This window comes from Lissotriton vulgaris, chromosome 5 (assembly GCF_964263255.1).
Source record: "Lissotriton vulgaris chromosome 5, aLisVul1.2, whole genome shotgun sequence".
Lineage (NCBI taxonomy): Eukaryota > Metazoa > Chordata > Amphibia > Caudata > Salamandridae > Lissotriton > Lissotriton vulgaris.
Window position 1 is genome coordinate 833,348,125 of NC_141693.1, and position 26,849 is coordinate 833,374,973.

A 26,849-nucleotide genomic window follows, 5' to 3' on the forward strand; every position below is an offset into this window, starting at 1 on the left:
TATTCACCTCCCGTCTCCCGTGTATCTGGGACGTTGAGGTCCGCGAGAAAGGTTGCGGTCCAGCAAGTCCTTAAATTGAAACAGAGATATGAATGAGGCCAGAGATTACATTATTATCTACAGCAACATCGCTTATCTGCACCTGTGCACCCAGGCTGGTGCACCCCAGCTCCTTCCTCCGCACTGTGCTCCATTGCAGCTCCTGCGCCCCGAGGCTTCACTGGTCACCTGCCACCACCAGTGTGTCCAACGAAGTGCCGTTGCGAGCTCCGACTCCGGGGTGCCTCTCTCAGGGTGGCACAGCAGTCTCCCGTTGGGACGTTGTCTTGATACCACGATGGAAGGCGCCAGAAGGCCCAGGGCATAATCACGGGCTGAGCACCACTCCACCCATTTTGGTGCAACCAACTCAGTGTCTGAAAAGGGAGAAATAATATAATGCAGGAAACGTCTTGAGGTAATGGAAAGTTTATTTCAAGCTTAATAGAAAACACCAATTGAGCGCATCCTTCCTTCTTGAAGTATGATCTACCAACTGTTAGTGGTAATTGTGGTTCAAAGAGGAGTTGGAGTGCACAAGAATACACAAGGTTAAATAATAATATGTTATGCCAACGTTCACATACAAAGGAACACAGCGCATGCTAGAAGCATAATGTGCGCGTGTAATGCAGTGGTGCAGGCCTGTGTGCATGTACACTTAGTAATCAGCTCACTGCAGTGCCCCAAAAGCCAATGCTACGTGTCTATAGGGCAGCGCTGCACGCTGGCTCAGGCCTACAGTACGGTCAAGCAGGTCCTTAAAATGAGACAGAGATGTGACTGAATGAGGTCAGAGATCACATCATTACACACGGCAACATCGCTTATTCGCACCTGCGCACCCAGGCTGATGCACCCCACCCCTCCAGCCGCACCACGCTTAATTATAGCCCCTGTGCACCAAGGCCCCACTGCTCACCTGCTGACATTGTTGTGTGTCCAAACACGACAGCCAACAGAGTTCACAATTCAAATCGAGATTTGATTGCCAGGATGGTGTACACCTCATGGATCCCTTTTTCTTATTGCGCATTGTGATATGCGAGGTGGATGCGGCCATATCACCTGAGGCTGTGTGGAAGAACTGGGACATGTGGCGTCATCGTTATCCTATTTATACATATGCAAAGTGGGCTGGGCTTGCGCACGCCAGGTCAGTGTAGGGGTGTGAATAATTATTCTGGGGACCTGGGTGTTGTTCAGTTCCTGCCTGGCCAAGAAGTGTAGTTATGTGTGTGTCCCTGTTGCAGTTCTGACGTCGCACAATCCACAATTTACATTAATGTAGCATGTACCAGGAGGACGGCAACTATCGCTAATGAGATGCTGTCCGAAAACATTGAATGGCCAACATCACATGTCGTTGTCAAGCTTGTGGATATGCGCAGATACGTATGTAAAAGGTGTGCGGTATTATTGAAAGTGTTGGTATCGGGAGGCACACACATGTGAATGTGCTCGGATAGAGGGAGGATCAGCAGTGAGGCTACGTCATACATAGTGATAACGCTCATTACAGTCAAGCAATACATGTCAAACGTGAATCTGAAAGTCTCATATATGACACACTACTATACTGGTAACGCCTAACAACAGAGCATACTGCAACACAAATCTACACATTACTCTTTACCGTTTGTCACTTGTGATCTAGGATGTGCACTCTGCCCGTGGCTGATAATACCTCTTCGAGCCACCAATACCCAGGCCGAAAGGCAGCACAATAATGTGCACATACACACACTAGGGGCATCATGTAACACACATTTGTTTTTTGATGTAATGTTTCAGATGCATGGCCGTCACACGTGGAAGGCTACTGTACAGACCATGAATATTGATCAAGCTGATCGTTGCATGTTGTGTGTAGTATAAGATATGTGTACACAGCAAAAAACTTTTCAAAAAAGCTCTCTGAGCAGAAGAGGTGTCTCTCATCAAACGCTGTAGAGAGAATGACTAAAATGGGTGGGGTCCTCCAACTGTTACAATGAGAAATGTTATGAACCAATCAAATGTTTTTTTCTTAAGGTTGCATGTCAATCGCACACCGAGCGTGCAAGGAGGCCACACCCGAAGCTATTTTGAGAAAATATATTTACCATAATATAAGTTTATTACAGTTAGAAATATATAAATGTTTAAAATATTTTAGATTATCGCTTGTTCTCATATACACTTTAAACTTATTTAGATATAGTTTTGAGAGATTAAAAAAATGAGGGACTGGGGTACTTGGTGCGATATCATACAGCTATGACGTAACATAGGGCCTGGCAGCGTGCGGGCGCGACCCCATACGTACATGAAGTAACGCGCGGCTTGGTACTGCGTACCCGCCGCATACCAAAGTAGCAGCTGGCGCGACCTTATACGTATATGATGTTACGCTGGATGCAGTGCCACAAACCCATCGGATACGAAATGCGCATCATTTACGAGTTTAGCAATATGGCGGATAGGATTCCCGTTCTGATGGAGCTTGGTACACTACCGGTAGGGGACCCGTTTTCTTAACAACAAAAAATATATCTATACATATTTTTTTTTTTAGGTATAAAACATTACATAATTTTTTAAGTAAAAAAAAAGGATAATAGAGTTCCAAAATACCACAAAAAGAAAAAATATAGGTTTTATAAATATTAAAATATGAAATTAACATTTAAAAAAGTTTTGAAATTCACTGAAAAAAACATAGGTTTTACAGACGTTATAGTTAGAAATTAGCATTTAAAAAACCTTTGTAATTCACTAAAAAACCATAGGTTTCTGGGGCGTTAGTTGGACATTTGAATCATATAAAACGAGAGATATTCGCCCGTTATAGTTAGTTGAGTTAACTATAGCTTGGGCGCCCGCAATGCACTGCTGATGACTTCACATATTACATCATTCATGACATGGTCAGTGACATCACTGATGACATCTCAAATGACATCACTGATGACATCATCCATGTGATAATCTGATACAGGCACATACTGATGCCCTAATATAAACTTTGATACACCCACTCTAAAATACAGACTACTATTTTTGAAACCATACACACAACAATGCCAGATACTACATACCACCCACTATTTCTAGGTCTACACACACATCCAGTCACTTATACATGCAGTTAGTCATCAATACAATACTATAATATGCACTCATACACCTATACATACAGTCACACTCCGCCACTCTTCCATAGAGTTACTCACACACCTAGTCAGTCATGCATAGGATCACATACCCATGTACTCATGTATACAGTTATACACACCAACTCAGTTATTTATACACACACCACAACACTTATTTATGCAGATAATAACACATACTTACTGTTTTATACAATCACCGATACAAGCAGACACTCACTTATACACCCACTCTTCAAATAACTTACTCTCACGTATAGTCATTTATATACTCCAACACTCACATACTGCCTTAAAACATATGTAGTTACTCACACATATACCACTGAGACATTCATTCACTCATCAACACACCCATACACACACTAACTCACCCATACAGCCCAGATGCACTTTTGAATCCATACAACCAGTGAATCACCCACTCAGACATCTATGCAAAGTAACACACCCACCCACACAGACACTCGGGCACCCGTACAGATACTCAGACAACAAATCAATAACCCATATAGACACTCATGTAGCTACTCACCAACCCATGCAGCCGCTTACACACCAACTGAGAGACTAATACAGACTTTCAAACAGTTTAGTCACTAACCCATGCATTCAGTAGGACATGTTCAATCACTCACTTATACAGTCACGCAGCTACTTAATAATCCCTTCAGGCACTTGTAAATCCACTCATTGTTCAATACACCTTGGCATAGATGTATATGAAAAATATTTTAACTTTACAGAAACACACATTCACCTAATGATGTCATCAGTGATGTCATTTGAGATATCATCAGTGATGTCACTGACCATGTCATGAGTGATGTAACATGTGATGTCATCAGCAGTGCATTGCGGGCGCGCAAGTTATAGTTAGCTCAACTAACTATAACGGTGAATGTCTCTGGTTTTATATGAGTCAAATATCCAACTAACTATAACGTCTCTGAAACCTATGGTTTTTTAGTGAATTTCAAAGGTTTTTTTAAATGCTAATTCCGAACTATAACATCTGTAAAACCTATGGTTTTTTCAGTGAAAAAAAAATATATATATATATATTCATTCATTCATTCCAAAAGCCAATGATGTTGGAGCCGCCCGGCCTCTCAAGTCAGGCCTGTCGGAGTGCATCAGTCCTCAAACATCTTCTGAATTAGTGCTTGTTTTTCGTTTGGAATAAATATGTGTGTGTGTGTGGATACCTCCCAAAAATTATATTGTCCGCGGATAATGATCATGATGCATATAGGGTGTCTTTTTTATTTTTGCACCTGGTTACCATCAGGTTAAATTCGATGGACTCCTCAGGGATCCTCCTTGAGCCCTACGCTTTTCAACATCTATGTGGCCCGCTTAGCCCAATTAGTTAAGGCCTTACGGTTTAAGGTGTTTTCTTATGCAGATGACACTCAGTTGGTTATCTCATTTGGGCAAGATAATGAGAATGTAAAACAGCAATTTAACGCCTGCATGAGAGAGATTTCCATCAAGAAGTCCCTCAACTGTCTTCAACTAAATGGAGGCAAGACAGAGATCCTTCTGTTTGGCAAACCTAAGCTCTATTGGACAGATGATTGGTGACCGGTAAAACTTGGTCCCGCCGCCTGTTGCCTAGTAGAACTACCAGGATCCTGGGCATACTTAAAGCTCCGTCTCTGTGGCTTCTGAGACACATGTAACCTCTCTTCTGTTGTTGTACATACTTAAAGACAACCAACTGTCTGAGACCAGATTACCTCAGTTTGCGGTTCCTGTTTTAGTACAATATGCCTCCTCAAGTAAATCTTTTGGTGGCTTTCGTTGAGCTACCGGAAGACACTCACCTGGGCTTTAATCATCAGCCGCCTTCATTATGGCAATACCCTAATCCTCCCTTCTGTAAAAGTTGCAGGTTGTTTTAAACACTGCTGCCAGTACATAACCTGTCTCCAAGGAGCCCGTCAGTCCCCACGCTTAGAGTCCTACATTGGCTCCCCATTCGTAAGAGAGCGTTGTTGAAACTGCTCTGCCTCACTTATAAATCCTTGTCAGGCTCTGGCTCAAAATACCTTCAGGAAAGACTTACTTTGTACCTTCCAAACAGGAATTTACGATCTACCAATCAATTTCTTCTATCTCCCCGGTGTATCCGCACAGCGAAACATGGCGGCCGAGCCTTTTCATGCCTTGGCCGGTACCACTGGAACAAACTTCTCCTGTTCATCCATGCATGCACCAGTCTGCCAGGCTTTAAAAAACGCCTTAAAATCTGGTTGTTCTATTGCTGCTTCTACTACATCTACCTACCACTTGCACACCGAGATTTCCCCATGGAGATGAGTTGTGCGCTATATCAAGATCCTAAGAACATCAACAATAACAATGGTCATTGCATTTCCTAAATGCCCTTTTTGCGACTAGTCACAATTAGGAAATGCTATGTCCATGCCATTTCCGATTCGCAAAAAGGAAATCCCTATTTATGATTTCCTGTTTTGCGAATCACAAAATGCTATTTCTACAAGGAAAAAATTGCATTTTGCACCACCACAAATTCATTTCATACATAGGAAAATCTAATTTTGTATTTCCTAATGGCAGGAAATAGCGATCCAGAGCCATTAGGAAATGCAAAATCCATTTTTACATTTGGGCCTTAGTAACACTGATTAATGGATAACCCCAACGGAAGCATATAATAAACAGCATATAACACTGTGCACATCTTTCAGTCATGTGACATATGGTTTTGCAGGTCATGAATTACTAAATAGGTCGGCAATGGTAGTGGCAGTAGGGTGACAGTGGCCGGGATGAAAAAACTGTGCCCATATTAAAAGACACTCAATGCCTTGACTATGCAATTGCACCTACTAGATTAGAGCCTTTCAGGTGCCAATAAGTCGAGACGTTAGCCCTGTAGAGGTGTTTTCTGACAAATGTCTTTGTCAAAACGTGGTTCACACTGCCGAAATGAACCAAAATTTGGCTCAGACTATGTTAGCACTTCCTGATGCAATGTCTCAGTTTCATCAAATGTTTGTGTTGTGATTTAAAATCTTTCTATTAATGATTATTTTCTTCATATTACACCTCTCCCTGCGTCCACCTTTGTAGCCTGTTATATCACAAGTTATAATGATAATCACCCTCCATCCTTTTAAAAACCCTATCACCCAGTTAGTTGGTACATTTTGTTCCTGGAGAATGACAGTTGGAATCTTTAGATGAGTTCTTAGGACCGTTAACAGAGAATGAACATGAAATGTCTCTGCTCATGAGGAATAAACGTCTTACTTACTTTTAACTTGTTACACGATCAATTCACTGATGATCCGAAACCAACCTTATGCTGGTTCCATAATGGCCCCTTAACACATTGATTCCGGAGGACAACTGTTTTAGGGAATCCCTACGCTCTGCCATTGATGCATACTTTGCTATGAATACACACACAGCCTCAACGGTGGTAGTGAAGTGGGAGGCATTTAACACCTTAACTGCTTCGAACATTCAGCGCCAGTGCTGAACGTTCGAAGAAACGGATGGGGCTGTTTCGGCCGTTGGACGTGCGCAACACCAGGGAGGTAGCTCGCGCAACGTCCAACGGCCGGCAGAAGCACTAAACGGGTTAAAGAAGTGACAAAAGGGTTTGCTTGGGCCAGTCTATAAGAGTCCAACAGGAATTAATCAAGAAATAAAGACATTTGAGGATAAACTACATTAGTTGGATAACACACAGCGTCAGGGCCTTACGCAACAAGAGCACCTGAAGGAAACACAGGCATTGTATTATAAGGCTCTGGAAAGATTGCGGTGTTTTGACTATAAGGGATACCTAACTTGAGCGCATGAAGAGGAAGGGAGACCTGACCGCCTATTAGCCTGGATGAATAAACCATAGACTCAGGGGTCTTCAATCACTCATATGCGTACAAACACAAACCAATCGATCCATGTCCCAGAGAGCATTAACAACCTCTTCCGAGATTATTACCAGACCCTATCTGGGGCACCCCCTCATGTCCCGCATGTAGAACAGAGAGCTTTCCTGGCATGGCTACCTCTGGTTGTGCTGAACCTGCAAGACTGGGAGACATTGGCACCCTCATTCCAGCCTAGGAAATTCAGATGGCGATCAAAAGCATGGCCACAGGAAAAATCCCTGGCCCAGACCGTTTACCTCAAGAGTTTTATTCTGCTTGGGCCTCATACTTGGCTCATCGTTTGAAGACCATGTACGCCTAATCATTGCGAACTGTAGAGGGACCCTGGGGGCGGAGCTTGCCTGGGCTTAAGATGGGCACAATATAAGTGAACTCCGTTAAGCCATCTTAAAATCTGACAAGAATCCTGGCATCCGTGTGTTAAAATTACCCCTGTTCAGTGACCTGGCAGTTTGCAAAGGGGGCTCCATTGATAGATCCGCTTGTGGGACTCCTCCGGCGCATCGGAGGGACGGAGAGCGGAGTAGCGGAGCGATGCCCGCCGCGGCCTGGGGGGCCTACCACGCAACGATGAGGGGCCGAGAGCCTAGCGGTGGATGGACATCCTAAAGCCTCACCTGAACACTGCGGACTGACAGTGGGTCTGGCCAGGCGAGATACGCCGAGATGAGATGAGACGAGCTGAGTTGACCTCCGGACCCGGCGACATCGAGCGGTGACCGAGACCGCGGGCGGTCACTGGCGCTCTGGGGCGAAATACCGCTAGGTCGCCAGAGACGCCCAAATCGCAGCCTGGATCCGGTGGAGGTGTGGGAAAGACCCTACATAGCAGAGTAGACTGTTGCTGGCAATACCTTCCAGGAAGAAGCGGCGAAGCATGAGCACAGGGAGCAATCCAGGAAGAGGAGCGGGAGATTCTCTGAGCTGCCTACTGTGAGTCGAGTGAGAGTTGAGCTGGTGGGTGCAGAGCGGAAAGGCCTGTCCCCCATTTGAATTGTAACTGCAAGGTGCCCTACAGCACCAACACTGCAGAATAAGCGCTAAATACTGAAGGAGGATAGTGAGGCGGGGAACAGACACAGCAGTAGTGAGGCCGGTGGGAGAAGGTCTACGAAAGGGTGGAGGAAGTATTAATAATACTGTATGAAGGGGGTTATAAAATTGGTCTTCTACTGCCCCCTTCCCCACAACGAGTGATTAAGGTTGCACACTTGCGCCCCAGAAAGCAGTGTTACCACCCAGTGGGGATCAGAGGATTGGTGGGTGGAGCCTCCCCTCCCTGGGGATTGCCGGCCTCACTGGCTCCTACATGCCTTGGGCGGATAGCCTGGACACTATAAAAAGAGCTTGGAGTTAACCTTGAGAGGCAAAAGGAAGCAATAAACTGCCTAACAACATTTGAAGGCAGGAGGGGAGACAGATAACAACCGAGTGCAGTTGCGCCTGACACTGGGCAGGGGCTACGAAATGGGCAAAGTGCACAAGACGCAGCCCAAGCTGCAATTCGAGCAGCGCAAGTCAAGGCTTAGGAAAGCAGAGGTGGACCAGATACCTGACAAGCCAAATGAAACAGATAAGGAGGCCCTGGGCGATATATGACACATCCGAGCAGCGATGCAAATAAGCCTGGCCACCATATATGGTAAAATAGACTCATTAGCCTTTTGCATGAATCGAGTGACTGAGCGGCTCGGCAAACATGCTGAGCGTCTAGACATGGCGGAAAGGAGAATGACGGAGGTCGAAGAAGCTCAGTCTGAAACGGACAATGCACAGAAACAGATTGGGAGGCTCTTGAGTGTATTGCAAGACAAGGCGGAGGATTTGGAGGCTAGGTTTAGGAGAAGCAATATTCGTATTACAGACCTTCCGGAAACCACAAATATGGGAAACAGAGGTATTTGTGGAACAGCAATTGATATCGCTACTGGGCTGCTGTGTTCATAGTGCAGCTGAGGCCTCCTCCAGGTGCTCCTCCACGACCTATTATACCCAAACAGCTGAAATATAGGGATAGAGATGAAGCACTAAGGTCGGCCAGAGAGAAACGTGACCTGCAGTACGGATGCTCCTCGATTTTGCTTTTCCCCAACTTCACCATGAGGGTGCAGGAGGCGCGGAGGCAGTTTGCCCCTCGGAAGCGGCAGATGTGAAAACATAATCTGAAGTATGCCATGCTATACCCTGCCAAATTGAGGGTCAATATGAACAGAAAAACTAAGATCTTTACGGACCCCAAAGCTCTGCTGAAAGCCCTCAAAGAAATTGCCAAAACGGGGGGACGCCCCAAGGACTCGGAGACACTGATCGGCACGACTGGTGTCGATCCGGTTGAACAGGAGTAGCAGAGGGACTTACGGTTATTCTACCATATCTACAGCAGTGCTTGTGAAATAATAACTAACTCGCACATAGAGCATTAAGGGGACCGGGGTATATAATTTGTTAAATTGAGGTTGGAACTGTGGGTGAAATTGCAGGGAGCCTGGTGATCTAGGCAGACTGGATTTACAAGCTAAAACGTCTTCTCAATTACCTGCTCATGGGTAGCATGATGGCTGTATATTGTGGTTTAGATGGCAAGAATGAAAGCAATCTTAGTGGTATAGTTGAGGGCGAGCCGACAACATCCGCCCTCGAGTGTTTCCCACTGCATGGTGCTAAGCCAGAAATGTTCTTTTTCGGTAAAAGTGTGTGCTGAGGGGGGGGTCCAAAAAAATCACAGCGTAGGGAGGTACTTCGACTATGCCAAGCTGGGGAGTGCATAGCATGGGGGGGGGAGGGTAAGTTAGGGGTTCTTTTTTCATTATGATCACAAATCTAACTTAGTGCTGTTCTAACAAGCGACATGGTAGAGTAGAGGAGGGAATAGGTGCTGTATGTTAGTTGTACATAATGCATGCTTAATCTGAGTAGATAATTATGGCACAGAGAAAGGACAGTAAAATAAGACTGTTAACATGGAATATTCAGGATCTTAACGACTTTAGGAAAATGCGAAAAGTGACTGCTTATCTCACTTGACATGGGATTGACATTGCGCTCTTGCAGGAGACCCACTTGCCCACAAGCAGTAAAATGCTAACAAGCAGACAGTTGCATGGATCCTTTCACGCGGCAGGGTTCAACCATCATGCCAGGGGGTACTCACATGAGTTGGGTCTAAGTCAGGGATAACGTTGGAAGCACTAGAGTTGGACCCTGAGGGCAGATTCATTGTCTCTAGATGCCGTGGGCGAGGATTGGATATGATCACTGTCAATGTATATGGGCCTAATTAGGACAATCCACAATTTTATCTAGGTTTATCGGAACGATTGCTTGGTGTAAAACAATGGCGCTGCTTTGGGGGGGAGACCTCAATTGTGTATTGGACCACGCACTAGATCGCTCCGAGGCGCGGTCCGATGCCCTTTAGCTGATGCCAGGGCCATTTTGGACGCAGCTATCCAACTAGACCTGCTAGATGTATGGCAGTAATGCTCCCCCAGCTAGGGAGGCTTCACGCACTACTCTGCTCCGCATGACCTCCACACCAGGATTGACTATTGGCTTGCCTCTAGGGAACTAAATTCCCAGATTCACGCATGTAAGGCATACCCCCGTTCATATTCGGACCACTCCCCGATATTATTGGTCATGAAGAGCCCACAGAGTAGGCCTGCCCTGTTCACTTGGCTGTTCCCACCATATTCGCTGTTAGATAATGTTTTTAAAACCGAGATGGCAGAAGCTATAAATATTTTTTTTTATATAAACATTGGATCAGTAGACACGTTTTCAACGGTTTGGGAAACCTTTAAGGTATATATAGGGGAATAGCCATGACCAAACACTCGGGCGTCCTCCGATTGATAAGAAAGAGGCTAGCCAATCTAGAGGACCGTTTGAGGAAAATAGAGCAAGACATTCAAGCTGGGGGGGGGGGAGAGTTACGGGGAGAGAGAGAGGCCGGTCTCAGTGCTGGCTGCCCTCCTGAGAAGTAGAAGGGATACGACTGGTGTGACAGAGATACAGGCAGAACGAGGCAAAATTCTGAGAGACCCAGCGGACATAGCCAAAAGGTTCCACCAGTATTATTCAGGCTTGTACAGTTCTAGAACGGAAGTGGAGGAGACAGAGGTCCAAGACTTTTTAGAATATATCAAACCCCCATGGCTGACCAACGAGCACAAAGAATACTTAATGAGGCCACTGGATACTAATGAAATATATATGTATATATATATATATATATATATATATAAAGTTTAAAAAATGTATATATATATATATATATATATATATATATATATATATATATATATATATATATATATATATATATATATATATATATATATATATATACATTTTTTAAACTTTATTTTTTGTCATTTTGTGCAAAGTAAACATACAATAACATCCCCCCAGTTGGCATTAAAACATCACATACGCACATCGACTGACTCATTAAGGCACGGTTTGTCGACCTAAGGCCACATTGAGATACATAGCTACCCAGGACACATTGCAAAATAACAGACAGCAGCTAGCATCCTGTGAGCACTGGTCCAGTCCCTACCCTTCACCCCACCTCCGCTTTGTCTCCGGGGGCGTCTCCGGTGTCCTCCTCAGTGCCCGAACTCATCGGTGAGGATACTAATGAAATATTAAGCGCGATAAATGCTATTCGAGTAGGGAGCGCACCGGGACAGGACGGCCTGACAGTCTCTTTTTATATGGAATTCAAAGACCAGTTTATCCTCCATTTATTTACATTATTTAAAGAGATGGGAGAGGACACAAAGAGGCCCCCCTTGTTGCGTGAGGCGCTGATAGTCATGATTTTAAAGCCAGGGAAGTCTCCCAACGAGTGCTCAGCGCATAGGCCCCTATCTCTACTAAATGTTGACACCAAGCTATTTGCAAAATCTTAGCAAACCGATTGGCTCCTCTGGTGCTGTTACTGGTCGGGCTTGAACATTCGTGCCAGGACGTAATTTAACCTATAATTTAAGATTTGTGTTGGGGGCAATACAACACACTAGGCGGGAGACTAACACGGCAGCAGTCTTTCTAGATGTAGAGAAAGTTTTTGACTTGGTGGAATGGGCGGTCATGAGGCAGGTGCTTAGGAGATTGGGTCCAGGGGAGATCTTTTTACAATTGATTGGGGTCTTATATAACTCACCTACCGCCAGGGTTAGGATAGGAGACATGGTAACAGCCCCTATTAAGATATTGAGGGGCACTCGCTCGCCATAGATGCCCCCTATCACCTCTGTTATATGCATTAGTAGTGGAACCCTTAGCATGTGCATAGGGTGATACGCTTCCCAGGTTATAACCTCATCATATCCACATCTGCGGACAATACACTTTTGTATATTCGGGACCCAGAGACTAACTTGTTCCCAGTATTCCGGGAGGTGGTGAGGTATGGGGAACTCTCTGAGCTTAAGTCAACTGGACCAAGTCAATAATCTTTCCTTTTCCCCCCTACAATAGAACCCATTGAGCTTGAGGACCCATTGTTGTGGACAGCTGAGCCGGTGCGGTACTTGGCCATGAAAGTGCACACTGATTCTGAAGTAGTCTTCAATGAGAACTATTGGAAGGTGATTAGTAAATTACAGGAAAAAATAGTCCGCTGGATTTGCTTGCCCCTGTCCCTCATGAAGATGGTAATACTACAGAGATTCCTATTTTTATTCACCAATATACCACTCAAGAATTCAGTGGAATATACTCACACTGCCCTACTCTATGGGGTGCCTAGGGGCCCGGACCTAGATTTATACTACAGATCTGCGCAAAGTTTGCATGCGTACCATTGGGTCCATGAGAAAGCTAAGCTATCCCATTTGCAGATTAAGAAAATGGTAGCAACACCATCCCCACTCCCAGGGCTGATGTTACAGGCCCCTGTAAGAAGAACTGGTGTCTTAGACTCCGTGAAAGATACTGCACATGCCTGGCAGTACCTGCTTAAAAAGTAGGCAGGTGCTATATTATACTCCCCTTTGACCCTGCTAGAATGGTGCCACTGGCTCCCGTTATGTAAGGAAAAAGAAGTGATATGTGCTCTGGTGTCAGTGAGCGTCCATAAAGTTGGGAACTTACTTACGGAGGGCAAAGTGTGGGGATGGGCGGAGATAGAAGCAGGGGGACATGCCTACACGCCTCTCACTCGATTCCACTTTTATAGAATAAGGCAGGCGCTCTGGGAAATATTGGGCGACAAGACCTTGGAGCCACTGGAAGTGGCAGCTTTCTCTTACTTACTGCGAACTGACTATCCCCCAAAGATAGTATCTAGCTTATATAACATCACACAAGATTATCGCAGGAACTATTGCACAAAGGCCAGACTAAAATGGCAAAGTGAGATTGGGGAGAACTTAGATGACACCACCTGGAAATACTGCTGATAGACCACGAAGTGTGTCTCACTTAACGGGCGACACGGGCTAATCCATTTCAAATTCCTCCATAGGGTTTACTACACCCCAGACAGATTACGAACGATGTAGACCAAGACCAGCAGGGTTTCTACACCTTGCCTGGTTGTGCCCTGGGAGTATCAATTACTGGAAACTAATATTTACCAAACACGGTGAAATTATTGGCATGGAGCTGACACCGAACTTGCTGTTGGCATTACTGGGCTATTCAAAGTGTTTGCCGAAAGAAGTGCGGCGGTTAGTCGATATGGGATTACTATTAGCAAAATGCAGCGTTGCGATATGCTGGGCTTGCGGCCCGATACCCACTATATCTAGCTCTAAAGATATGGTGTACTGCAATACGCAATCTGAACTATACAGCGAACGTCTCCCCCCGCAGAGTCGCCTAAAAGGTTTTGGGGTCTATATCTGAATTACATAGTGGAAAAGGAAGCGAAGAAGCCCGGACCAGATGACCCAAGTTGAAGTAGCTACCTAAAGATGGAGATAGGCTCAGATGGAGAGACAACATTATGGCTGGAAGATGGAGGCACTAACAGTGGTTATTTAGTTAAGAGGCTGATGAATGGCCAGATTGAATGCAACTAAATAGTACACCAATGTGATTGAATATGTGTAATTTCTTTTAGCATGTTGTTTTGTGTTCCTTTGTCGTGACTTTGTTTTTGTCCACTTTAATAAATAAAGAATTTTTTTTAAACTGTGGAGGGGCCACAGACTTCCGACTTTAGACCCCTATCTATGCTCAACATGGACTTTAAAATTCTGAGTAAGTCGTTGGTGCTTCAGCTCCTGCCACATATGTCAGTATTCATCCGTACTGTCCAAACCAGCTTTATTCAGTCCTGCAACACTTCCAACAATGTGCACAGATTGTACTCTACCACCCTGATGTGAAGCTCCAACTTGGGGTGGCTCTCTTATCAATAGACTTTGAGAAGGCATTTGGACCTGTCGGATTGGACTTTTTATTCGAAACAATGACGACTGGGTAAAATGGATAGGGATGCGCTATGACCACCCCACAGCCAGGGTCAAGACAGGCAAGAGGTCTCAACACAATATCAAATATCCAGCAGCACAAGACAGGGGTGCCAACTACCGCCCCTTCTATTTGCGCTGGCGATAGTCATTGGCAGCACTGTTCCATCAGGGCGGCAAGGGATTGGGGCTGTCGGCGGGAGTCCGAGAACATATCATCTCGCTCTATGCAGACAACCTCTTAATTTATCCTAGTGAGGCGGTGATAGGGACTGCAACAGCACTGGACTTCCTAACACAGTTCGAATATGTGTCTGGCTTGCGGGTTAATAGACGAAAAACATACCTATTCCCAGTGTCATCAACAAACCCTCACCCTGAGAAGCTACCTCAAGATCTCCACCTTTAAGTACCTAGGGTTCCATATCTTTCACATGCTGGAGGACGTGTGAGACGGGAAACTCGGGCTGGCATTTAGATACCTTAAAACTTGTGTCCCATTTTGGTGCTCTTTGCGCCTTCCAATCATGGCCCCCATTTCATTGTCAAAAACGGTAATGTTACCGCACCTACCATATTTTTTTGGCAACCTCCCACCGGGGATGCCTGCAGGTTGGGTCCGACAGCTGGACGTCTTGCTCTGAGACCTGATATGAGAAAGGGGGCGAAGGAGGGTGTCACTCGAAACACTACATCATCCTATAGCAGAGGGGGGTTTGGGAGTACCAAATGTTGAATATTACTACCTAGCCTCCCACCTACAATGGCTTGCACAGGGGCTGGAGGGCATAGATATGGCAGGAACAAATCTCACGAATTCGGTAGACTGCACCCCCTTACTGCTGGCCAAAATGCTTGACTCTACAGTGGTGATTCTGCATGAATCCGTTTTGCATTCCACCGCCCTGCGATGCTGGAGGCGATCTGTGATGAAACGACCAGGGCCACCTTTATATGCCCCAGCCCTGCCTTTAATCGGTTTGCCCTATGGCAACCCTAAGAAAACATTTACGACTGAGCAATTGTCCCACTGGACTGCGTGGGTTTAGAAACGGTAGGTGACTGTGCTACCAGCAGTCCACATTGATACCCCTAAAAGAACTGGTAGAAGGTAAATGACACACGGCGTGCTACAATCCTTACTTACACTAGGAAGGGCACACCACCAAATACAATGGTTCTATATTATAATAATGGAAATGTTCCGAACCCCCTTCCAGCAGTTATGTAATAAATGGGACGCCATACTAAACAGGGAGCTCTCAGACGCAGGATGGAACAAAAACCTGGTATATCCAAAAAAGTTTCCCGCAATACCAGGATGAAATATATACAATTCAAATACACACATTTAACATATATGACACCTCACAGGCTACTGGTAGTCTATGGGGGCGAGGCATGGTGCTGCCAGAGATGCGGCTAGGTAGATGCAGACTTCATACAGATAACGTAGAAATGTACGGTAGTCAACACATTTTGGGAGGACGTTTTAGTATCAACAAAGGCGGCAGTCGGACGAACTTTTGCTCACACACCTTGAGGTCTGTATTTTGGGCCTCTTCCTGAGGCCACCTGCTCGGAAAGTGGGCACGAAATTCGTGGACATGGCCCTCATCCTGGCCAAGATAAGAATAGCATTGGCCTGGAAGCTGGCAAGTGGCCCCACAGTGGGGGACTGGAAGTGTGACATGACACACTGGGCGGCAGAAGAGGGAAGAGCATTGGCCAGGGAGCATGCACTGGGTATTCGTAGACACCCACTGGCGGACCTCTGGAAAGAGGTACTAGGAACTTTGAAATATCCTGAGAGACACCAAACCCAGAGGGACGAAACTGTAACAAGCTCAGGACTGGAAAGTGATTTAAACATTGAGATGGCGGAACCCCTCAGGCTTGGACCCTCCCGCCCCCCCCCCCCCCCCCTCCCCCACACACTTTCGTACCCCACACTAGAATTCCCCCCTCCCTGCATTGGGCACACTCGGCCAGCCCCCCCCCCCCTTTTTTATTTTCCACCGCAGAGGGAAAAGCTTAAATAATGCACCATACCGCATAGGTTACAGTTTATGTTTAAATTCACAACACTAAACTGCTTGACATTTTTTAGGGTACTGATATCCTACAGCTCTCTTCCACTAGATGGGCTGCATATATTAATGAGATACTTAACTAGACATAACATCGCTTCACATGTTTAGCATTACACCTCGTTGACTACACCTACGTGACTATATCCCTACAAAAGTTATCATATGTGCAATGATTACACTTGATAAGGGAGGAAATATGAAGTAAAATATTTTGTGCAAACTTGGTGTAAAGTATAATACAAACCTGTTATAATCAGTGCTGAATGCAAAAATATAAGCTGTCACATGTACATCAAACTGTCCTAAAAATAAAAATATGTTTGGAAAAAAAAAACATTGCAGGTTGTGCTGTGATTAATTTGTTGTGGCATATTTCCTTAAGGAGAAACTGCCCTCACTAGACCTAAATCGCAGCATTTTCTCCAACCCTGATCCTGTCGTAAAGCGAACACCGACAGTTATATTAATGCCAAACCAAACTTTAACTCTAGCCTGATATTTGTACCCCCTATAACTTGTGTTTTCATCTACTTATTCGTAGTACTGATCGTTTGTTGGAAAAATTGATTTGAGATGAGTGTTAAATAATTCATTTAATTTCTTGTTGACCTGATTAGCCTAGCAAGTATTTTATCACCCAAATTTAATGAGTATCTTTCTGTATTTATTGTCTATTGCACATTCCTTAGAGTGCTATGTCAACTTACAAACAAATTGTCATTAAAGGGTACGATGGAAGTTTTATGACTGTCATCTTTTGTCCTTCCGTTGTATATGTCCACTACTTATTTAGTTGACAATTTTAAATATTGCTTCATTGTTTACAGATGTTTTCACTGTTATGCACTGAGTTCATGTTTTTTTATTTATCAAAGTAGAGGGTATTGGGCAGCTCATTGACTCACCGGATTTAGGTTTTAAATGTGGTTAATGATTCTAAAACTCATTTTACAGCTGCTGTATTAAAGTATGAAAATAATGTGATGAATATTCGACAATTTAACTGTTCTCCGCATCCTTACTGGTTACCGAATTTCATGGATGTTTTTACTTGGTCTTTGCCATTTGTTGGAGAAAAAGGTAAGAGTTATATCATTTATCACAAGCAGTGTAATTAAATGTGCGCTTATTAAAAATGCTCAGCCAATGTCTTATTTTACTTAAAAGTGTTTTGTGATTTTATATCACTTGCTACTTCAGTGGATAATTATCAAATGTCTCTGTCTGAGGGTCTTTGTGTATTGGTAAATATGATTTGTACGAGATACCCTGCAACACAGGAAACTTGTAACAGTGTAAATATCTGCAGGGCAAATAAATAACAGAGATAAGAAAAGTGGCAGTAGCACATCTTGGGTGTACTGACAACAAAGCATACCTTTCAAATCACTACACTAATTAGAGTTTCTGTTTTAATAAAAATGTGTTTGAATCAAGAATTCATATTTTTGACTATACACAGTAGTCACGCTATTACCAATTTGATTGTAAGCAAAAAGAATAAAGAAAGATTTGTTTCCATAGTCATTTGGTACTTAGCTCTATACATATGTGTGACATATTTTTTTCTAATTCTCTATTAGAATTTTAGGTCAACAAGAACAGCATCAATGCCTTGCGAGGCAGTACAGAAATCAAACGACCATCAAACAACATGTAATTGAACGACCTCTCATCTTCTGTTGTAGTGGGCTACTAGTGACTTACATTGACAATGTTATTCCATGGAGTATACATGTACAGTAACATCAACCTTCATCATTCATTGACATTTCTTGGGTCTGCAAGCTCAAATAATGACGCAAAGAGTCCCAAATGTCTTTGGAAGACGATGAGAGCTCTTCCGCATAGAGGAGCCCATTAGGATCGCGGACGGACTTGCGTCCGTCCGCGACCCCAGAGTAGGAGGGAACCTCCGCATGGCCTGCGGAGTTCCCTCCTGTGCAATTAGAATGTGACCGCCACCATGGCGGTCACATCCTCTATTTTTAACATTGCGGCGGGTGCGGCTTCAAGCTGCACCCGCCGCAATGTTAAAAATGCATACATTGCATTTGTATGCAGAAAGCGGCAGGCACCATGCGGTGCCTGCTGATTACTGCATACAAATGCGGGGGGTACAATAGGTACCCCCATGTGCACCCCCACCCCCCCCTTCACCCAGGGGCCCTGCAACGGGCCCCTGCAGTGAAGTTCCACATGCTTTTCCACGGCGGAAAACCCGCCGCGGAAAAGCATGTTTTGTAACCCATCCTAATATGGCTGGCGGTGTCTGAGAGACAATGCTACCATATTAGAGCTTTTCCGCTGCGGTTGTAAGCCAACCACGGCGGAAAAGCAGCGGACGGACACCAGGACCCACCAGCCATCCTAATGTGGCGGTGGGTCTTTGGTGGGTCCGCAGCGGATTTTCCGTATCCTTCGGGCCGGCGGTGGCTTCCGCCGTCCCAGAGGAAGCGGAAAATCCGCTATCCTAATAAGCCCCAGAGTTTGGGGTTTTCTTTACAGTACACTAGATCCTTAACCCAATGGTACAGATGTGGAGCAAGAGTACTCTCCCATGTTAGTGCCACCCGGCGTTTCACCAACAACAATGCAATTCTTACAAATCTGCCCATAGTCCCTTTCAGCTGCGGCATGCACCATAACAAGCAGACTTTTGGTGTACAATGTACAGGGACTCCTGACATAGACTGTATGCTCTGTACCACTTCTTCCGAAAACTTAACACTAGCCTGCATTCCCAGGCCAGGTGCTAGAAGTCTGCATCCTCCTGTCCGCAACGCTTGCATTTGCTAGTGTCCCGGAGCCCAAACCTGTGTTGTTTAAGTGGTGTGTGGTACATTTGGTGAATATATTTAAAATGGATAATACAGAGATTACCGTTGGGCGTGAGAGCGCTAGTGATTTTGCAGGTATGCTCCCATTCTGATTGTGGTAGTGGGGGAGTGAGTCTGTCATTCCAGCTTGCGAGGCTTTTATCAGTATCAACGACCTTCTCATCCCTCACTACCCTATACAACTTAGTGACTAATTTACGACATGTAGGCGTAACCAGCAGCAGTTGCAGAGAGTGCAAGGGGGGTGGTTCGACTGGGAATGTATTATAATGTGCTTTTATTGCCAGCTTCAGTCTATGCAGAGTAAACCAGAATAATAGTGTTGAATTAAGAATGTATTGTAGCTCCTCAGGTGTGATGAAACTCCCAGTGAGGTATATGTCTTGCATTTTATCTATACCGGCATGGTGCGCCAAAGGTAGCGCTGGAGCGTAAATCTTGGGCTTCGCCGCAAGTTTGCCAATGGATTTCCACGCAGCAATGGTGGTGTCTCATTGATTTCTTACTTTGGTGTGCCTCTCTGCGAATGTGTAAGTATGCAATTTAACGGGATCGGCTGTGCATCCCCGTCTTCCACAGCCACATGTGGGGTAAAGGCTTGGGAATTGTACCAGTAATGCGCGTATTGCGCCTGGGCGCATAGATAGTACATATATAGATCTGGCATGCAGAATCATCCCTTTTTGCAATCTAGAGTAAGTGTTCCTCCCCAGATTAAACAAACTAAAGAGGATCGTAAAGTGTTAAAGAAATGGTTGGATAATGTTATATGAATGTTGCTGAATAGACATAAAAAACAAGGCAATACGATAATTTTTATGATATCGATGCGAACCGCTAATGATAACGGCAAAACCGTCCACCTGTCCACTTGTTGCTCCAGGGCAACACATGCCATACCATAATTGTCTCTGACCACGATCTTGGGGTTATGGTGCACCGAGATTCCCAGATACTTAACTGGGTCAGTGGACCACACCAGCGGGTACCTTCATGTAGGGGAACTCGTGATCTCGGTCAAACGTATGATCACAGACTTATCCCAGTTAATAGCCAAACCCGAGAAGAGGCAGAACGTAATGTATTTGTGTAACACAGGTGCCAGATACCGTTGTGGCTCTCTAATAAGAAACACCATGTTGTCTGTATAGAGAGATATGCCAACTGGGCGTTGCACAAAGTTAAGAGCAGTTTCCATATGCCGCTGATGAATTATGCTAGCCAGTGGCTCCAGCATGATAGAGAACAGCAGTGGCGATAGGGGGCATCCCAGTCTGGTTCCTCTACCAATCTGAAATGGCTCCGATGTTAGTCCGCCCACTCTAACCTGTGCAGATTGGTCTGTGTTTAACAAACGCACCCACCCAATAAAAATCTCAGGGAAACCCATTCGCTTTAGGATCTGAAACATATAACTCCACTCTATGGAGTAGAATGCTTTCGCTGCATCTAACATTACAGCGGCAGCAGGGAGTGTAGAGTCTAGCACGTGAAACATTGCGAATATAGACTGTACATTGTGGGCTGTGGATCTTTCTGGTATGAAACCAGATTTGTCCGGTAAGACCACGCTTGGCATCAAAGTTTAAAGTCTGGAGGCTAGAATTTTTGCTAGTATTTTTGCATCCAGATTGATCAGGGATAAGGGGCGGTATGGCTCGCAGTGAGAGGGTGTCTTATCTTTCTTTAGTAATGTGATTATCAGAGCCTGTCTGAGCAACAGTGGTAGCTTGCCTGTCTCATGTGCCTCACCATAAACTTTCAGCAAGTGGTGAATCAGGAGCTCAGCGTATTCTTTATAGAATTCTAACGTGAGGCCATCCGACCCTAGAGCCTTTTTATTTGGCAGAGCACATATTGCCTCCTGGATATTGAACACTTCAATCGACTGACTTAAATATTCTTGGTGCCCTTTCGCCAACCCGATGTCTGATAGATACTCATCCAGTGCTGGAGGATCAGCACTCCCCCGCGATATGTACACGTCGGCATAACAGCCACAAAATTGATCTACTATGGCCTGCGGCGTGAAGTGTTCCTCACCCTGCGCATCTATAATTTTTATAATGTTATGCTGCTCAGTGTGAAATTTTAGCTTAGCTGCTAGGTTCTTGCCTGGCCTACCTTCCTCACCGTATGCATGGGCTATATATGTCTTCTAGACAGGTAGCGTACCTCGGTCTCCGCCATCTCATCATATTCTAATAACAATTCTTGAATGCGAGATAGTGCGGTTGTACAGGGCCTGGATTTGTAATCTCTTTCAAGCTCTGACAATGCCTTCTCGATCTTTGTGAGTTGTCCCCAGATATCTCTTACAAAACCCGCTGCTGTGCTAATGCACACACACCTAATAGTGACATTGAAGGCCTCCCAGAGAGTTGCAGCACTGTCCACAGTTCCCACATTTAAATTAAAGTACTGCCCTATTGCTTCCCTAATGGTGTTGGCATAGATAGGGTCTAGGAGAGCTTCCGAGTGGAATCTCCATGTGAACAGGCGATGGGTATTCGTCTGAATGTTTAGGGCAAGCTTAACTGGGTTGTGGTCGGACAGTGTGCGAGAGAGAGGGACGACACCTGTCACCCAGGCATTTGCCCCTTCGCTCAACATCCAATAACCCAGACGGGACCAGTTGCCGTGCGCCTCTGAGGCGTGTGTACCCTCCAGTGCATCAGTTACGAAGCCGCAAAGCGTCAATCAGTCCAAGTTCAAGCATGCGTTCCATGACACACTGGGCGGTTCTATTTGTGCGCCCACCTTGTTTGCTAGATTTACCCTTGATAGGATCTAAGTGCGTGTTGAAATCACCCCCCCCCCCCACACACACAATTTCAGCTTCAGGCCATTCACACAGCACCGTAAGAATTGTTGCAAACATATCGGGTTCATCCGTGTTTGAGCCATAAACATTAACAATAGTCAATACCGAGACTCCCAGCTTATCATGCACAATAGCGAAGCGCCCCTCCTCATCCGTGCACATTTTTATTGGAGTGAATGGACTACCCCTCTTTGTACGGTTGAGGATCCCTCTCGCATAGGATGAGTATGAAGAGTCAAGTTTCTACCCCGCCGACTTGAGAGCAATCTTGGCCTCAGTCTGTTTGGTCAGGTGCATTTCCTGTAGAAGAGCAATCTGAACCCCAAGCGAAGACCTGTCGAATTTTCTTGGAAGGATTTAGCCCTCGGACATTCAATGTTAATTCCGTTTTTGCCATTTAGAGTGATGAACAATGTCATACTGAGTTCCCATTTATGCAAAGCTAAACATGTACATATATACAATAGCCTGAGTGTCGGACCAATCACATTTAACAAACCCCAACTTCTTTGTGTTGTTCCACACCCCCCCCCCACCCACTTTAGCATACCCAACTCGCCAAAGCCATCCCGTAAACTAGAACAGACCCCAAGAAAGTTATACATGTTCTTATTGTGAAATGGGGTGCACCCATTGGGGAACGCCGGAGCACAACCTACTCCCTAGGTGACGAGGAAGGTGGCCAATCAGTATGAAGTGCTCTCCCAAGACTAACCATCTCTTAAAGACTTAACACTTAATAGTACAGATTCACAAATGTGACAGAATGTCATGTGCTCAGCCTCAGGGTACACAATATGCAAAAAGGAAACATGTATATTGATATAGTTCAGTAGGAGCACCTCTCTCCGATTTCAGGATATCAGTGCGGACATTGAAGTTATGTAATGCAGTCCCTGCTAGAAAATCAGTTAGTTTAAAAACCTCAGAGCATTGTTCTTTGACCCTTAGCCTTCATCATCCGAGGCATCGGGAATGGCCTGCTTCTTGCGCCGAAGGGATTTTGCATAGTCAGTGGCCTGTTTCGGATTGGTAAAAATCCTGGCTTTGTCGTCTGTACCAATACGAAGCCGGCCCGGGTACAGCATGGCATACTGTACATTTTCGGCGATCTAGATCTTCTTCACTTGCTGGTACACCTTTCTCGCCACCTAAACTGCAGTTGTGAAATCAGAGTAAAAGGCCACTGTGTTACCCTGATAGGTGCTGGTACCCTTCTGACGGGATATTCGCAGCACCGAGTCACGGTCCCTGAAATTTAGCAGACGTGCAATAATCGGTCTGTGTGGAGCACCCTGGGGGTGGACGAACCAACAGGGAGCGATGGGCTTTCTCCACGATTAGGAACTGAGAGAGATTTATGGCGCCGCAGATTTCACAGAGCATATTTTCCACGTATGTCTCCAGCCTGCCCACATTTGTTGATTCCGGAAATCCCATTATGCGTAGATTATTGCGCATGGACCTGGCTTCCAGGTATTCATTTTTGGCCTGAATGACTGTAAGGACTTTCTCCATATCCAGTGCTTTGGAGGTCACTTGCTGCAGGCCACCCTCCACATCCGAAATACCTTGTTCTGCTTTGCCTAGTCTGGTAGCTTGTCAGTCTAGCGTGGCGGACATGTGGTCCATACGGCCACTGAGGGCCTCAATTTTACCGTCTATGGACTGAAAACTGGCTTGTATAGCAGACAGTGACTTTTCCAGGGAAGATGGAGTCTCGGTGGGATTGTCCAGCTCCGAGTCAGAGGTGGCTCTCTGTTGAAGTTTACCAGGTTTCCGCAGGTCAAAAGTTAGGCGCGGCTGGTTCTTTTTCGTTTTTCCCATTGTGAAGTCTTGTTGTGCTGCGGGCGTAGTAGCCACCCCGTAGGCAGCAGACGTCTGGTGGTCCAGCCATGTGTCAGTAGTTTTCGACCCTGCTGCCATCTTCGTGCACCTGTCTCACAGACCTTCCTCATATTGTTGGACCAGAGAAGCAATATTCACAGTCCTGCAGTACAGGGCATATTCCGAGTGCAGCTCTCCTACCCTGGACTCCGTACGCTCGCCAGCACTCCTGACACCCGTTACTTTGGGCAGAGACAGTATATGCAAGCAGATATGTTTGGAGTTTGGTTCGGCCCAACCACTAGATTGCCCCGGCCTCCACCCCTGTCGTTATGGCCTCAAAAACTACCACCAGCCTGCTGTTGCCAGAGAGCTGAGGGTAATGTGTGTGTCCAGGGTGTCACCGCCACGGGGAACACGGGGGTGCCACAGCGTCCAACTTGCTGTCCAGGGTGGCCAAGCAATAGCACCACAGCCAGCTGGGACAGTTTGAAAGTTTCGTGCCCCACACAACCGCTCTGCCTCTCTACAGTGTTTCACAGTAGGGGGGGCCTTCACTGTGTCTGGAAGCTGCCAGGGATAACTCACTGCGCACTCTCACACCGGGTTCCTAGTCTCCCGAAAGGGGGGGCACCACTTGACCAGGATGGACATGCGTCGTCGTTTATTAAATTCCCCACCGCAGGCTCGCGGGGGACTGCTTACTAGCTGTACGGCTTTACTCCGAGTGGAAGCATAGCTTACATCACGGCTTCCCACCGCCCGCCCCAATCCAGGCGTCCCCTGTAATAATGTGGTCTCACCGGAGGGATGGAGTTGCAGGGGCCTCTGCAGGTAGGCAGAGTGCATCAATGTTCTTGTGGGTTTACGCAAATTTCTAGGTCTCTCACCGGCCCCACCTATGCAGTCACTATGTTGCGTTGCTGCTCGTCTCCAGCCCGCACTATCAGCCCGGCTCCTCTGTTTCCATGGGTGAAGGGCACCACAACCCCGGGCCCCGCCTGTCGCTGCCTTCGCCGGACAGCCGCTCACTCCACTCAGGCGATGCGCTGCAGCCAACGGTACTCACCCCAGGGCTATGCAGTGGGTATTTGAGACGGGCTTCTGGTTTCTCTTTTCACCTACCACCCCGTTCCCTCGGCTGTAACTCAGGTTGCCTCTTCCGACCTGCACAAGGGGGTCGGGTCGCATGGGCGAAACTGACAGCAGTGCTTGCTGTCAAAGCCAATGGTGTGCAGACAGCGCTGGGCTCCACTAGGTGCCATACTGCTCACGCGGCCTCCATCGTGTCCTCAGCGCCGTCCCTTCGCCAGCAGTCAATCGCGCACCATGGGGGCCAGCGACCGCAGCAAAAACCCCACCGGCAGTCGCCCTGCAGCTCGTAGTCAGTTGATTCAGAAAAGGGGGTGGTGATGAACAGAGTGTCTGAATTAAGCAGACCACTCTTACCCAGTCCAAAGATCAGGGCTTGATCCATCACCGTTTTTTAGCTCACTGCACCATCCCAGCTCAGAACTTGGCTATATGCAAATTAGTCTGACCCTGGCCCAGTGCATCATGGGAACAGGGCAGACCAAACTACCAAGCCAATTCTTATACTGGGAAGGAAACAAGCTTCCGGGGACCGGTTTCTGGCATTTCAGCCGTCTTCGGCCCGGCTTGCTTGAATCCTGATGGTGCAATGAGCAAGGGACTCACATCTGAGTATACCCTTCCACGCTTATGGTGGACAAAAATGATTCAGAAAAGGGGGTGGTGATGAACAGAGTGTCTGAATTAAGCAGACCACTCTTACCCAGTCCAAAGATCAGGGCTTGATCCATCACCGTTTTTTAGCTCACTGCACCATCCCAGCTCAGAACTTGGCTATATGCAAATTAGTCTGACCCTGGCCCAGTGCATCATGGGAACAGGGCAGACCAAACTACCAAGCCAATTCTTACACTGGGAAGGAAACAAGCTTCCGGGGACCGGTTTCTGGCATTTCAGCCGTCTTCGGCCCGGCTTGCTTGAATCCTGATGGTGCAATGAGCAAGGGACTCACATCTGAGTATACCCTTCCACGCTTATGGTGGACAAAAATGATTCAGAAAAGGGGGTGGTGATGAACAGAGTGTCTGAATTAAGCAGACCACTCTTACCCAGTCCAAAGATCAGGGCTTGATCCATCACCGTTTCTTAGCTCACTGCACCATCCCAGCTCATCCACGCTTATGGTGGACAAAACCACTGCACCATCAGGATTCAAGCAAGCCGGGCCGAAGACGGCTGAAATGCCAGAAACCGGTCCCCGGTAGCTTATCTCCTTTCTGGTGAAGAATTGGCTTGGTAGTTTGGTCTGCCCTGTCCCCATAATGCACTGGGCCAGGGACAGACTGATTTGCATATAGCCAGGTTCTGAGCTGGGATGGTGCAGTGAGATAAATAACGGTGATGGATCAAGCACTGATCTTTGGACTGGGTAAGAGTGGTCTGCTTAATTCAGACACTCTGTTCATCACCACCCCCTTTTCTGAATCGTTTCTGGCCACTATAGGTGTGGCAGGGTATACTCAGACATGAGTCCCTTTCTCACTGCACCATCAGGATTCAAGCAAGCCAGGCCGAAGACGGCTGAAATGCCAGAAACCGGTCCCCGGTAGCTTGTCTCCTTTCTGGTGAAGAATTGGCTTGGTAGTTTGGTCTGCCCTGTCCCCATGATGCACTGGG

The 26,849-nt window shown here is 46.1% G+C and overlaps 1 protein-coding gene across 9 annotated transcripts in view; it reads left to right on the top strand.

Annotated features, from left to right (window-relative positions):
- Positions 1-26,849, top strand: part of PPP3CB (protein phosphatase 3 catalytic subunit beta) — a 1,016,614-nt gene that overhangs the window by 700,421 nt on the left and 289,344 nt on the right. For all 9 annotated transcript variants that reach the window (XM_086922326.1, XM_086922329.1, XM_086922328.1 and 6 more), the window contains one exon: positions 17,604-17,729. In XM_086922326.1, coding sequence (XP_086778452.1) covers positions 17,604-17,729 — 126 coding nt within the window. The remainder of the gene's footprint in view (positions 1-17,603; positions 17,730-26,849) is intronic.